Consider the following 15,659-nt stretch of genomic DNA (forward strand, 5'->3'; position numbering starts at 1 on the left):
ATTTGTTCTTAACTGACTTGCCTGGGTAAATATAAATTCATTTGATTGATTATCCTACCTGCCAAAAGTTTTAGAATACCCACTCATTCAAGGGTTTTTCTTTATTTTTACTATTTTCTACATTGTAGAATAATAGTGAAGACATCAAAAGTATGAAATAACACATATGGAATCATGTAGTAACCAAAATAGTTTTAAACAGATTCTTCAAATAACCACCCTTTGCCTTGATGACAGCGTTGCACACTCTTGGCATTCTATCTTCCAGCTTCATGAGGTAGTCAACCTGGAATGCACTTCAATTTACAAATGTTTGCCTTAAAAGTTCATTTGTGGAATTTCTTTCCTTCTTAATGCATTTGAGCCAATCAGTTGTTTTGTGACAAGGTAGGGGTGGTATACAGAAGATAGCCCTATTTGGTAAAATATCAACTCTATATTATGGCAAGAACAGCTCAAATAAGCAAAAGAGAAACGACAGTCTATCATTACTTTAAGACATGAAGGTCAGTCAATACGGAACATTTCAAGAACTTTGAAAGTTTCTTCAAGAGCAGTCGCCAAAAACATCAAGCGCTATGATGAAACTGGCTCTCATGAGAAAGGAAGACCCAGAGTTACCTCTGCTGCAGAGGATAAGTTCATTAGAGTTACCTCTGCTGCAGAGGATAAGTTCATTAGAGTTACCAGCCTCAGAAATTGCAGTCCAAATAAATGCTTCACAGAGTTACAGACACATCTTAACATCAACAGATGTTTTTAAACAGGACAATGACCCAACACACTTCCAGGCTGTGTAAGGGCTATTTGACCAAGAAGCAGAGTGATTGAGTGCTGCATCAGATGACCTGGCCTCCATAATCACCCGGCCTCAACCAAATTGAAATGGTTTGGGATGAGTCGGGCAGCAGAGTGAAGTAAAAGCAGCCAACAAGTGCTCAGAATATGTGGGAACTCCTTCAAGACTGTTGGAAAAGCATTCCAGGTGAAGCTGATTGAGAGAATGCCAATTAGTGTGCAATGCTGTCATCAAAAAAAAGTTATATAAGTGATTGCATGCGCTGGAGTTGCATATCACATTTAACAAAATAAACATTGAAAAGCCGTTATAGAAGGTAGAGTTAAACCCAAACCGGTTCCTGTATCAATACCGGTATATAGTAAAATAAGGGATACCGACCAGCCCTAGTTGTAAGTGGGATGTAAATGGATGCATTTTGCTGTGTAGTGGACAGGGGTCCAGTAATTAGAGAGGGGATTAAAAGCAATCATCAATAAAGCCTATTCCATCGTAAATCCATGTACGACAACTGTTTGGTCCGGCTTAACTTTTTTCCATGGAGTCGAGAGTGAGGCAGACGGCCGGCGAGAACTGCTTAATTCAAAGCAACACTCCTCGTCAGTAAATCTTATTTGGGGGGCAACTGGGGACAAGAAAGAAAAGCTCCAATTGGTCAAAAGACCTGGCATTGCCTTCGTAGTGAAGCTTGGTTCCCGGGAGGCCGAGAGGCAGGTTGTCCGATTTCCTGGCCTACCCAGACCTACAGGCACAGTCGGCTGCCCACCAATGATTTCTCTTTGACCTAGGATTTCACTTACTTCTTTTGTTAAATGGAGAAAGGTCCAATCAGGAGTTAACAGAGGTACCTGTGATGATGGCGGTGTTGGATAACCACAGCTGGCAGTATGCACAGGCAGGGAGTACCCTCATCCAACTGTCAGGTAACATTACAGTGGTCATCTCAGATACTAGTATTCACCCTGTTGTTGCTCTCTGTGTCTGTCTTGGTGCATAATTAGGGAAGCAGGTTGATTCTCCTGTTTTGGTAAATACAATGTAATTTGTGTGAATGGTTTGTGTTTGTCTATTTCTGTACATTACTGTATTGCTAAGGTACATTAGTCTCTAGTTGTGTGGTTTGCTGTTCAGATTCCCTCTGCAGCATTAGGTGCTATCAGCTTTCAGAGAAGAGGGGAGGAGGGTAGAGTGTCCTTGGCTTATGAAGCTCTGTGGCTCCAGCCACCTAATCGACCAGAGCCCCTATGCTGTAGTTTCCTTATGTATTAGATATAGGCTATATCTGTGTGCCAAATGGCACCCTATTCCCTATATAGTGAACTAGCCCATGCCGGGCTCTGATCAAAACTAGTTCATTATATTGGGAATAGGTGCCATTTAGGGCTCAATATATCTATCTGAAAACAATGAATTGAACAATGACCATCAAGACTTCAATGTGGACTCTGGCTAAGCAAACCCATGCACTGACTCTCTTTTTGATCACAGAAGACACAGACCGGTGTGAGTAAAAATGGGGGGAATTGCTTGTTTACTCAGAGAAATCCCATTATGGGTTATTGTCCAGCCTAGAGACTGTAACTGCATCCCAAATGGCACACTATTCCCTACATAGTGCAGTACTTTTGACCAGAGCCCTGTATAGTGTACTGTTTTGGAATAGGAGGTGCCATTTGGGATGCACCTGTGACCAGTGGTGAGGTAATTAATGCAGAAGAATCTGTGGCGCTCCTGGCTCCTTCCTCCGAGGGGACAGGAGAAAATGAAGGCCATTTGTCATGAAGATAGCTGAGAGAGAGCTACGGAATGAGATCAGGATCTACTTTAAATCTCCACCATCTCAACCTGTCAGTTCTTCTTCCGGGGCCTTCTCATTAGAGCCTTGGGCTGCATCCCAAATGGCACCCTATTCCCTATGGGCCCTGGTCAAAAGTAGTGTACTTTATAGGGAATAGGGTGCAATTTGGGACAGTACCCTGGTCTCCTGTCTGTCCCATATCACCTTGGCCTGTCTCTGTCTCATCATAACACTCCTCTGAGAGGGCTTGTTGTCAGGTGGAGGTGGGATACTAGAGAAGATGGGTGAACAGAAGTAAGGTATAATCTAGTATTGGCCTTGCCCTATATAGAATGGAGAACGGACACATGCAACATTCTGCATTCTGTACAGGCCAAGTGTTAGCCTGTAGACTAAATAAAATAAAATGTATTTATAAAGCCCTTCTTACATCAGCTGATATCTCAAAGTGCTGTACATAAACCCAGCCTAAAACCCCAAACAGCAAGCAATGCAGGTGTAGAAGCACGGTGGCTAGAAAAAACTCCCTAGAAAGGCCAGAACCTAGGAAGAAACCTAGAGAGGAACCAGGCTATGAGGGGTGGCCAGTCCTCTTCTGGCTGTGACTATAGCTTATCGATACTATAGCTTAGTGTTCACCATTACACTTTGTCTTTGGATTGCGCTTGTGATTTGTGAACCAGGCTTATAGAAGAGATATAGAGGGATGGATCAAAGGGTGAACACACAACGTAGAGAGGGTTGCCCATGTAGAGGCCAATGGTAAAGTTAACAGTACCCCAGGCGATAGAGGGAGAGGGTGCAGTAAAATAAACGAAGTGTCTGTGTAAGAGAGGGATCAGTCGACAGATGGCCACAACGCTACATTTTAAAGCAGGTAGTGAGAATGAGCCATTTCACTAGTTTATAGGCTTTTTGGGGTGATGCATGGAAAACTACATTAACATACTGATTTCAATTATATTTTATATGGCAGAGTGGTGTTGTAATAAAAAACGGTAAGAACACAGCTGTGAATATCTATACGTAGTACAACACAGTATTGAAGAAGTCTAGCCTAGTGTTTTTCAGTTAGTAACATTGTTTTAAAGAAGCTACAACAGCACAACGAAAGAGATTGTGACATTGTTGAACTGGGAAAGGCTGGGTCTCTTCTAACTGACTGTGAAGGTCGTACAGCTCTGTAGTTGTTTGTGGTCTCATCGTTCCCCCTGGTACTAATGGAACAGGAAACTGTTGAACTGGGAAAGGCTGGGTCTCTTCTAACTGACTGTGAAGGTCGTACAGCTCTTTAATTGTTTGTGGTCTCATCGCTCCCCCTGGTACTAATGGAACATGAGACTGTTGTTATTATAGTGTAGGTTGTCACACTGGAGAGATGGAAAAACAACATATCAACAGCACCATGTAATTGTTCTTTAATCGTCTATGACGGGTCCAACACTATTCAGAAAGCACAGCATGGACACCTGGATTTAAGAATTGATCAGTTTATATACATCAGGTTTCACCATAAATGCAAACCCTGCCCAGTGCCCACCCAGCGTGTCTGGCAAGCTCAATCAAGTGCACCTAAAATATCATATAAAATTAATTAAATAAAATGTCAGAAAACAGCATTGACACATTCTGTTGCGTTGAGAGACCTGGTCACTCAGGACTGTGTCCTGTTTCTGTTCTGCCTTCTGGTTATTTAGGGTCTCAAAAACTGGCAAAAGAAAGTGGCACATCGTTACCTCAGAGGAAATGCTATACTTAAACCCCCAGAAAAAGGGTGTCGGTGCTGCGCAGAGCAGAGCCAGGCCAAAGCACACAGCATACAGGCAAAGTTTCCCTCCCGATCCAAATGAGATTAGAGGGGGTGAGGCCTCTGTGACTGGACCTGCAGGGTGAAGAGAAACACCCACACTTCCTCTGGATTTGGAGCGCTCCAGAGTCAAGCTGAGATGAGCGCACGACACAGCTGTGAAGAATGGCTCCCATCACAGCCCCAGCCATGGCTTTCTTTGCATTCCAAATGGCAGCCTATTTCTTATACAGTGCACTCGTTTACATGGCTCTGTGCACTATGTAGGGAATAGGGTGCCATTTGGGAAACAAACAAGCTCTATATCCTGGTCTTGTGGCTGTGGCCAGCAACACTGGGTCTGATTTGCCCCATCAGAAATCATCCCCATACATTTGTATCAGGGCTTGGATTACTTGTCCTGTGCTTGGCTTTTTCAAGCTACTTACTTACTTAAACCCTTTTGCTACTTGTAAGCAGCATAGGTCATCCACAAAGGTTGTTCACAAAAAGTCCTAATCGGGGCCGAGCACTATGATGAACACGACTGACTGGGGAGAGTGAGGACTTGTGTACTAACACACTGGTGTGGAGGTCAGTCCTCTGAGAGGCTAAAAGTCTCTGGCCGAAATGGCACCCTATTCCCTATATAGTGCACTGCAAGGGCCCTGGTCAAAGTAGTGCACTATGAAGGAGATAGGTTGCCATTTGGGGACAGACCATGTGAAGCAGCTGGTCTTGCTGTCTATCTGTGGTCCTTGTAAGTAAAGTGCTGTTAAACGGACTGAAGAGGGGATTGACATACTTTCCTTACACCCTGCCTGGTGCCTGGTGAGAGAGTTACTGTGAGGCTACAGGCTTTAGACTAGAGAGAGCTGCTGGCCTGGCTCTATGTTTGCTTCGGTAGATCAGAGCAGGCACAGCACAGGGCAACTCAAAAGTAGTGCATTATGAAGGGAATGGGTTGCCATTTGGGAGGCAGACATGGACAACTTAGTGTAGTAGCATACGCAGTGCTGTGGGCCCAAAACCTCTCTAAATTCATATTTCATTTATGCATGTTTTCTCAAAGAGCTGGAGTGGTGGAGTTTATTTCCTGTTCAATCTACACCCGGTCATACTGTTGGTGTGAGAGTTCTACTTTTTCAATTTCTCCAAGAGCTCCCAAAGTGATATATACCCACATAATAATACAGATATAGAGGAACTTGTAGACAGGATGCCGAGGTATTGGTGGAGTGTGTCTGTATTCTGCACAGTGCTGTTTTCATCAGACTGTGTGGCTATACCGATGTTTGTTTTATTCATTCAGTAAATCTGTCGGCAGTGGCACTCCTTCTACTCCCTCATAATTTACATTGTAATTCCACCTACGGGAGGGAGGGAGCACTGTTTTTTTTACATGACAATGTACCCAGAATCCACTAGCATATTTTTCAGCTTGTGCAATACTTCCACTGCTGCGATGTGGGGGTGGGTGGAATAAACCCTAGCTGAGACAAAGGAAGGAACGTATACCCTTCAAACCATGACTCAAGTCACGATTTACCTGTCTCACATGACGCTTAGTGACTTGAGGACCACACTGTTATTAGCTACATCAGCCAACACCACACCATAGCACAAGTGAACATTGTGTGTGCATTGTGATACATCATCTATTGTAAGGCAACACATCGACAGCTTCAAATGCTGCACCGCCTCCCTGTCATCACCATCATGGTTCTGTTGAGCCATTTATTTCCTGCCAATGAATGGTTGATGTCAGTATGATGCAGCATCCGCCATCTCCTGAAGTAGATCAGGCTCCACGAATAAGTCATATGATTAAGTTGTTCTTGACATTGTTTGAACAGAATATTTCTGATCTGATTGCATCACCGCCTGGTATGGCAACTGCTTGGCATCTGACTGCGCTACAGAGGGTAGTGAGTACGGCCCAGTACATCACTGGGGCCAAGCTTCCTGCCATCCAGGACCTATTTAACAGGCGGTGTCAGAGGAAAGCCCAAAAAATTTTCTGCGACTCCAGTCACCCTAGTCATAGACTGTTTTCTGCCCCTTAACAGCTTCTACCACCAAGCCTTAAGACTACTTATTTTGTACACTGCTGCTACTCGCTGTTTATTATCTATGCATAGTCACTTCAACCCTACCTACATGTACAAAGTACCTCGACTAACCTGTACCACCCACCCACCCACCCATTGACTCGGTACCAGTACCCCCTGTATATAGCCTTATTGTTATTTCATTGTGTTACTTTTTATTATTTTTTACTTTAGTTTATTTGGTAAATATTTTCTTAACTCTCTCTTGAACTGCCTTGTTGGTTAAGGGCTTGTAAGTAAGCATTTCACGGTAAGGTCTACACATGTTGTATTCGGCGCATGTGACAAATAAAGTTTGATTTGATAACACAAGCAGTGCTTCCTTCTCTCCAGCGAGGCACTACAGTAGTAGGACTATATTATAGAAAGCCGTTTCTATGCAGTTTGTTTTCAAAAGGGCACACGACAGCACGCTGAGTGAGTAGAATGGATTACCCTCATTATTAATGCATTATCAAGGATGAGTGATTGACAACCTTCATTTCATGCTTGGCAGACTTGTAAATGAAGGCTGTGTGGTGCTGCCTGGGTTATAATGATTGTTCACCAATTACTGTATGGAGGGGTATTGCAGTAAAGGCGCTGGGATATTGGTGTTTGTACTCGTGTAAAACAGGCTGAACATGTAGGCCTAGCAGTGAAAATCCTATATGAGCTCATATGCTTCAATTGCTTGGCCTAATTTGATAATTCTACATGTTCTGGTTCAGAAGTTACTTATTGCACCACACTGCGTGCAGAGCACTGTGTGTGTGTGTGTGCGTGTGTGTGTGAATCTGGGGATGCCAGCGAGGTAGGCTTTGAGTCTGCAGATGGCCTCTGTTCATATTCACGGTTACTTCTGGCCACCTGGATAACACAGGAACCAGCATGAGAAACACACTACAACCACTAACAAGGTGTGTCTGGCCTTCCTTCTAGCCTTCTAGACAGAGCATTGTCTGAGACTGAAAACATAGTGGAACTCTGCCTCTCCCTGCTGACCCTGATCTGTACTTCTAGGTGTGTGTGTGTGTGTGTGTGTGTGTGTGTGTGTGTGTGTGTGTGTGTGTGTGTGTGTGTGTGTGTGTGTGTGTGTGTGTGTGTGTGTGTGTGTGTGTGTGTGTGTGTGGTGTTGACCCTTCTCGGTGCCTCTAGCAGTGCAGTGGAGATCAGTGTTGGATGTGGGCCATTATCAAGCTGTTACATAAAAACACCAAAGAGAGAGAGAGAGAAAGGGGGGATGTGGGCACACTTGACTAGAAACAGAGGAGTTGTGTTTCCAGTGGGGCCCATGCCCTGTGTTACTGTACCACACACACATACACACACACACACACACACATCGACACTCCCACATGCTGCTGCAGGAATGTTTAGACTGGGCTGACATACGTGTGTCAGATCATGAAAGGGAGTTGGACGATAAGGAGGGGGGAGGGAGGGAGACAGCTGAACAGCTATGGTGGTATTGTTGTCATGCTCACACCTCTCCTCCTTAGTTTGATTCTGAACATGACTGCAATGAGACATGGGGGTGAGTACACACATGCACACAGATACACACAGACGTGCAGGCATGCTTGCAGGCATTCATGCGCGCACACACACACACACACACACACACACACACACACACACAGCCCTGAAGTTCACCCACCTATGGTGTCTGCTCTTTGGATGAGGGTACACACAGACACGCTACTACAATAGAACTATTATAGAAGCATTTTACCTCCCCTGTCCCTCTCGAATGGTCCCTGTCCCAGCTGGTTGCCTGAAGCAATAGATTATCCTCTTTAGGGCCCAGCACTGCTCTGCAATCTCCCGTAATGACATAATGTGTTATGACGTCCAGTCAGGCCTGACTACTGCTGACTGGGTCAGATGTGGGATAGAATCAATATCGAAGTAGCCATGTTGTATCGGTTGACCTCTCCTCTCCCTGAGCACGACTCACTCAGACTTCCCCGCTCGATGTTATTGGCATCAGATATTTAAACTAGAGGTCGACTGATTATGATTTTTTGACGCCGATACCGATTATTGGAGGCCCAAAAAAGCCGATACCGATTTTTATTTATTTATTTGACAATATTATTGTTGTATTGTTGTAATGACAATTACAACAATGCTGAATGAACACTTATGTTAACGTAATATAATACATCAATAAAATCAATTTAGCCTCAAGTAAATAATGAAACATGTTCAATTTGGTTTAAATAATGCAAAAACAACGTGTTTGAGAAGAAAGTAAAAGTGCAATATGTGCCATGTAAAAAAGCTAACATTTCAGATCCTTGCTCAGAGAATGAGAACATGAGAACATATGAAAGCTGGTGGTTCCTTTTAACATGAGACTTCAATATTCCAAGGTAAGAGGTTTTAGGTTGTAGTTATTATAGGAATTATAGGACTATTTCCCTCTATACCATTTGTATTTCATTAACCTTTGACTATTGGATGTTCTTATAGGCACTTTAGTATTGCCAGTGTAACAGTATAGCTTCTGTCCCTCTCCTCGCTCCTCCCTGGGCTCGAACCAGCAACATAAAGACAACAGCCACCATCGAAGCAGCGTTACCCATGCAGAGCAAGGGGAACAACTACTAGAAGGCTCAGAGCGAGTAACGTTTGAAACGCTATTAGCGCGCGCTAACTAGCTAACCATTTCACTTCGGTTACACCAGCCTCATCTCGGGATTTGATAGGCTTGAAGTCATAAACAGCGCAATGCTTGACACACAACGAAGAGCTGCTGGCAAAATGCACAAAAGTGCTGTTTGAATTAATGTTTACGTGCCTGCTTCTGCCGACCACCGCTCAGACAGATACTTAAATACTTGTATGCTTGTATGCACAGTCAGATTATATGCAACGCAGGACACGCTAGATAATATCTAGTAATATCATCAACCATGTGTAGTTAACTAGTGATTATGATTGATTGTTTTTTATAAGATAAGTTTAACACTAGCTAGCAACTTACCTTGGCTTACTGCATTCGCATAACAGGCAGTCTCCTTGTGGAGTGCAACGAGAGAGAAGCAGGTCGTTATTGCCTGCGTTGGACTAGTTAACTGTAAGGTTGCAAGATTGGATCCCCCGAGCTGACAAGGTGAAAATCTGTCCTTCTGCCCCTGAACGAGGCAGTTAACCCACCGTCCCTAGGCCGTCATTGAAATAAGAATGTGTTCTTAACTGACTTGCCTAGTTAAATAAGGGTATAAAAAAAAAATGGCGCCCAAAAATACCGATTACCGATTGTTATGAAAACTTGAAATCGGCCCTAATTAATCCGCCAGACCTCTAATTTAAACTGACTGAATGGCTACTGGTGGAATCATCTTATCATCCTATTACCTTGGTCTAATCTACGCAGTTCGTCTGTGACAAACGTTTTTAGCCTCTCCGAATAAAATCATATTTTTATCAGCAGCAACAAACTAGTAGAATCATCATTAACACTTTATTTTACTGATGGTGAAAGCTACAAACCTACTTTCCTGGTAGTCTATTTATGATATTTCCTGGTAGTCTATTGATGATATTTCCTGGTAGTCTATTGATGATATTTCCTGGTAGTCTATTGATGATATTTCCTGGTAGTCTATTGATGATATTTCCTGGTAGTCTATTTATGATATTTCCTGGTAGTCTATTTATGATATTTCCTGGTAGTCTATTGATGATATTTCCTGGTAGTCTATTTATGATATTTCCTGGTAGTCTATTGATGATATTTCCTGGTAGTCTATTTATGATATTTCCTGGTAGTCTATTTATGATATTTCCTGGTAGTCTATTGATGATATTTCCTGGTAGTCTATTGATGATATTTCCTGGTAGTCTATTGATGATATTTCCTGGTAGTCTATTGATGATATTTCCTGGTAGTCTATTGATGATATTTCCTGGTAGTCTATTGATGATATTTCCTGGTAGTCTATTTATGATATTTCCTGGTAGTCTATTTATGATATTTCCTGGTAGTCTATTGATGATATTTCCTGGTAGTCTATTGATGATATTTCCTGGTAGTCTATTGATGATATTTCCTGGTAGTCTATTGATGATATTTCCTGGTAGTCTATTGATGATATTTCCTGGTAGTCTATTGATGATATTTCCTGGTAGTCTATTTATGATATTTCCTGGTAGTCTATTTATGATATTTCCTGGTAGTCTATTGATGATATTTCCTGGTAGTCTATTGATGATATTTCCTGGTAGTCTATTTATGATATTTCCTGGTAGTCTATTGATGATATTTCCTGGTAGTCTATTGATGATATTTCCTGGTAGTCTATTGATGATATTTCCTGGTAGTCTATTGATGATATTTCCTGGTAGTCTATTGATGATATTTCCTGGTAGTCTATTGATGATATTTCCTGGTAGTCTATTTATGATATTTCCTGGTAGTCTATTTATGATATTTCCTGGTAGTCTATTGATGATATTTCCTGGTAGTCTATTGATGATATTTCCTGGTAGTCTATTTATGATATTTCCTGGTAGTCTATTGATGATATTTCCTGGTAGTCTATTGATGATATTTCCTGGTAGTCTATTGATGATATTTCCTGGTAGTCTATTGATGATATTTCCTGGTAGTCTATTGATGATATTTCCTGGTAGTCTATTTATGATATTTCCTGGTAGTCTATTGATGATATTTCCTGGTAGTCTATTGATGATATTTCCTGGTAGTCTATTGATGATATTTCCTGGTAATCTATTTATGATATTATTATTACTCTGGATACTATCAGGTACTTACAGTAGGCCTGTGTTAGGATGGAGGACCCAGCAGTCTATCTTGTTGGTGTGGAGCAGCAACAGTGACAACAGTTACAACAGAGTCAGTAGATCAGGTGTAGTTGGTTGTATACTCTTGATATACTTCTAGATAGCACCTTTTTTTCTAAGAATGTAGCCTAGGCCTACAGTGGAGGTGACAGAGAGGACTGGATCCAGTGTGATATTGACAAAATATACAACAGACAGATGAGGAAAATGGAAACACTGGTTAGGGGAAAATACGTAACTTCCTTAATACATAACGAATTTGGCCAATAGCAATAGATTAAATCAACTCATTAGCCCACAAAGGCAAACGTGCCTCAAACACAGGGCAAAACGCCCAGAAACGAACGCATCTGAGTATAAACTGCAGTACTCAGTACTACATGTTACCTCAAGAACAGATCTTACAGAATGATGAGATTGGTATCCTAAAAGGACCTTCCCTTGGCCTCACCTGGCATTAACCATTCCCGTTTAAACAGGTACATTTTCTCTCCAGCGAGGCACAGAATAAAATTGTATGAAGCCGATTCTATGTTTTCAAAGGGCACACGGCAGCACACTGAGTGAATATTAATACAATATCAAGGTAGAGTGATTGACAAACTTTATTTCATACTCTTTTCTGTCCGTCTCTGGCAACTGTTTTAACCTCATCTCAGAATGAACTAATACTTTTAATCGGCAATCACAACTATTGAGTCTGCCATCTTTTTTGATAGGATGCTATTAATCATATCATGCAATGCCTTGTGAAAATCGGATTTTGTGTTACAGTCAAATGAATATTCCATTTTGGATAATTCCAACAACAACAAATCCATTGAGCTGTGACAAAGTGGGTTGGGGACAGGGGACTGCAGTTTGAGACTACGAGGAGTGATTTGATATGGTAATATGACCATGAATGCATCCAAAATGCGTCCCTATCCCCTATATATTGCACTACTTTTGACCAGACCCCATGTAGAATAGTGTGCGATTTGGGACACAAACCAGTTCGCCCCATGGGGTGGAGCAGTGAGTGGGAAATATATTACGTTGCAGGTTTGCAGGAGATAAAGCCTAGCTACTGCCTATTAGCATGTCCATAAAATATTCAGAGTGAGAGCATAGGCCTCGGAGCTTCCTTTCCTTTCCTTTCCTTTCCCTGCACTACACACACACACACACACACACACACACACACACACACACACACACACACACACACACACACACACACACACACACACACACACACACACACACACACAGTATTAACTCTGAAAGTTAGATAATGAAAACCAGCTTGTTGACTCTCCTCCGTGTCACATTCTATTGGAGTCCAGCGTGAACGAGGCAACCCTCCCCAGACTACCACCTGTGTATCGTTGTGTGTTTTCAAATTCGACTCCTCCCCAACTGTGATTTCACTCTCTGCTTTATTTGAAATAGACCCCTCTCTCTCTCCCTCCCTCGCTCTCTCTCTTTCCCTCTTTCCGCTCTCTTTCTCTCTCACTCGCTCTTTCTCTCGCCCTCTCTCTGTCTCTGTTTCTGTTTCCTCTCTCCCGTTTAGTAGTTAAGGAAACTGCAGCTCTACCAGGTCTAACACAGTAAACTGCTGCTCTACCAGGTCTAACACAGTAAGCTGCAGCCCTACCAGGTCTAACACAGTAAGCTGCTTCTCTACCAGGTCTAACACAGTAAACTGCTGCTCTACCAGGTCTAACACAGTAAGCTGCAGCCCTACCAGGTCTAACACAGTAAGCTGCTTCTCTACCAGGTCTAACACAGTAAAATGCAGCTCTACCAGGTCTAACACAGTAAGCTGCAGCCCTACCAGGTCTAACACAGTAAGCTGCTTCTCTACCAGGTCTAACACAGTATACTGCAGCTCTACCAGGTCTAACACAGTAAGCTGCAGCCCTACCAGGTCTAACACAGTAAGCTGCAGCCCTACCAGGTCTAACACAGTAAGCTGCTTCTCTACCAGGTCTAACACAGTAAACTGCTGCTCTACCAGGTCTAACACAGTAAGCTGCAGCCCTACCAGGTCTAACACAGTAAGCTACTTCTCTACCAGGTCTAACATAGTAAGCTGCTTCTCTACCAGGTCTAACACAGTAAGCTGCTGCTCTACCAGGTCTAACACAGTAAGCTACATCTCTACCAGGTCTAACACAGTAAGCTGCTGCTCTACCAGGTCTAACACAGTAAGCTACATCTCTACCAGGTCTAACACAGTAAGCTGCTGCTCTACCAGGTCTACACAGTAAATTGCTGCTCTACCAGGTCTACACAGTAAATTGCTGCTCTACCAGGTCTAACACAGTAAGCTGCTGCTCTACCAGGTCTAACTCAGTAAACTGCTGCTCTACCAGGTCTAACACAGTAAGCTGCTTCTCTACCAGGTCTACAGAGTAAATTGCTGCTCTACCAGGTCTACACAGTAAATTGCTGCTCTACCAGGTCTAACACAGTAAGCTGCTGCTCTACCAGGTCTAACACAGTAAGCTGCTGCTCTACCAGGTCTAACACAGTACGCTGCTGCTCTACCAGGTCTAACACAGTAAGCTGCAGCTCTAGTCAGTGCAGTAGACATCAACCTGCCGTTACTCGTACTACACTGTATGACTACAGGACCTACTCAGGTCTTATCTACAGGCTGTGCTATGATGCTATGACACAATGTAAAGGTGTGTGTGTGGTCGTACATACACGTGTGTGTGTGTGTGTGTGGGGGGGGGGGGGGGGGGTGCTCTCTATATTGAGTGTAAGCCATCTGGTGAGTAGGTGAGGATATGAGTTAAGACCAGAGTACAGCGCTATAGCTATGATGCTATCTATCTAGTCACTACTTTGTCTCTTTGACTGCTTGGTTGTACAATAAGGATTTAACCTTATTTAACTTCTATGATCTATTTTTGTTCTTAGTAGTGGTTGTCACCATTCTGAACTCTTATTAGGCCGTCTCAAGAGTTCAACCTGTCATAGGGTTGTAATGACAAAGAGATGGCTGATTTTATCTCATGTCAGGGTTCCGCTGCTGGAACTGGGTCAACTACAGAGAGTGAATTTTAACAGACTGGAACACTGAGACTGGTACACTGTGACTGGTATACTCTGACTGGTACACTCTGTGGCTCTGAACCTTTTCAGTCCTAACCCAGGTCGTGCATTAGTAGTGATGAGAACATGACTGATTGACTGACATCATGTTATCAAGTGAACTTCAGTACAGAACTGAACCTTGATGGTCTGATTTACTGTTCTGACTGACTGCATTTCCCTGTTTATTTCAGGGTTTCATCGAAATGAGGAGATGAAGGCCATAGACGTTCTGCCCATCCTTAAAGAAAAGGTTGCCTTCATATCAGGTGAGAAACACAATGTCTCTGATCCATGGTGTTATGGTGTTTACCATTCTATATGGTCTGTAGAATGTCATGGGAATACACACACACACACACACACACACACACACACACACACACACACACACACACACACACACACACACACACACACACACACACACACACACACACACACACACACACACACACACAAAAACAGCCTCACATGATTCACTGCAGCTCTGCATTTACTACAGAGCACTGGGAATAGGCAGCACATTATGGTGGGAACAACAGCCTACAACACAAAACAGGGAAACATCAGGCAGGCAAGGCTTCCTCTGCAGGGAGATGTAGCTTCAGCTAAGCTGTGAGTGGAGCTGTCTGTGTGAACCGTGCCATGACCCTGACCTGCTGTGACTTACTGCTGACATGACTTAGTCATGTCAAGACTCATAACTTCTATGGTCTATTTTTGTTCTTATTAGTGGTGGCAAGCAGTCTTGCCTCCAACTAAAAGCTATAAAGTATTTTTATTTTAATTGTATTTTATTTCACCTTTATTTAACCAGGTAGGCTATTTGAGAACAAGTTCTCATTTACAACTGTGACCTGGCCAAATAAAGCAAAACAGTGCGTCCCAAACAACAACACAGAGTTACATATGGGATAAACAAACGTACAGTCAATAACACAATAGAAAAAGTCTATATACAGTGTGTGCAAATGAGATAAGATAAGGGAGGTAAGGCAATAAATAGGCCATAGTGACGAAATAATTACAATTTAGCAATTGAACACTGTAGAGATAGATGTGCAGAAGATGAATGTGCAAGTAGAAATACTGGGGTGCAAAGGAGCAAAAAAAACACATTAAAAAGAAAACCAGTATGGGGATGAGGTAGTTGGATGGGTTATTTACAGATAGGCTATGTACAGGTGCAGTGATCTGTGTGCTGCTCTGACAGCTGGTACTTAAAGTTAGTGAGGGAGATATGAGTCTCCAGCTTCCGTGATTTTTGCAATATGTATGCTG

The 15,659-nt window shown here is 42.8% G+C and overlaps 1 protein-coding gene across 6 annotated transcripts in view; it reads left to right on the forward strand.

Annotated features, from left to right (window-relative positions):
• The window catches only part of LOC109901917 (triple functional domain protein), a 139,407-nt gene that overhangs the window by 36,145 nt on the left and 87,603 nt on the right, over nt 1-15,659 (forward strand). For all 6 annotated transcript variants that reach the window (XR_004202781.1, XM_031788336.1, XM_031788341.1 and 3 more), the window contains one exon: nt 14,570-14,644. Coding sequence is in view for 5 of the 6 variants with exons in the window: in XM_031788336.1 (XP_031644196.1) it covers nt 14,570-14,644 (75 nt within the window). In the remaining variant the exon portion in view is untranslated. The remainder of the gene's footprint in view (nt 1-14,569; nt 14,645-15,659) is intronic.

This window comes from Oncorhynchus kisutch, linkage group LG2 (genome assembly GCF_002021735.2).
Source record: "Oncorhynchus kisutch isolate 150728-3 linkage group LG2, Okis_V2, whole genome shotgun sequence".
Classification (NCBI taxonomy): Eukaryota; Metazoa; Chordata; class Actinopteri; order Salmoniformes; family Salmonidae; genus Oncorhynchus; species Oncorhynchus kisutch.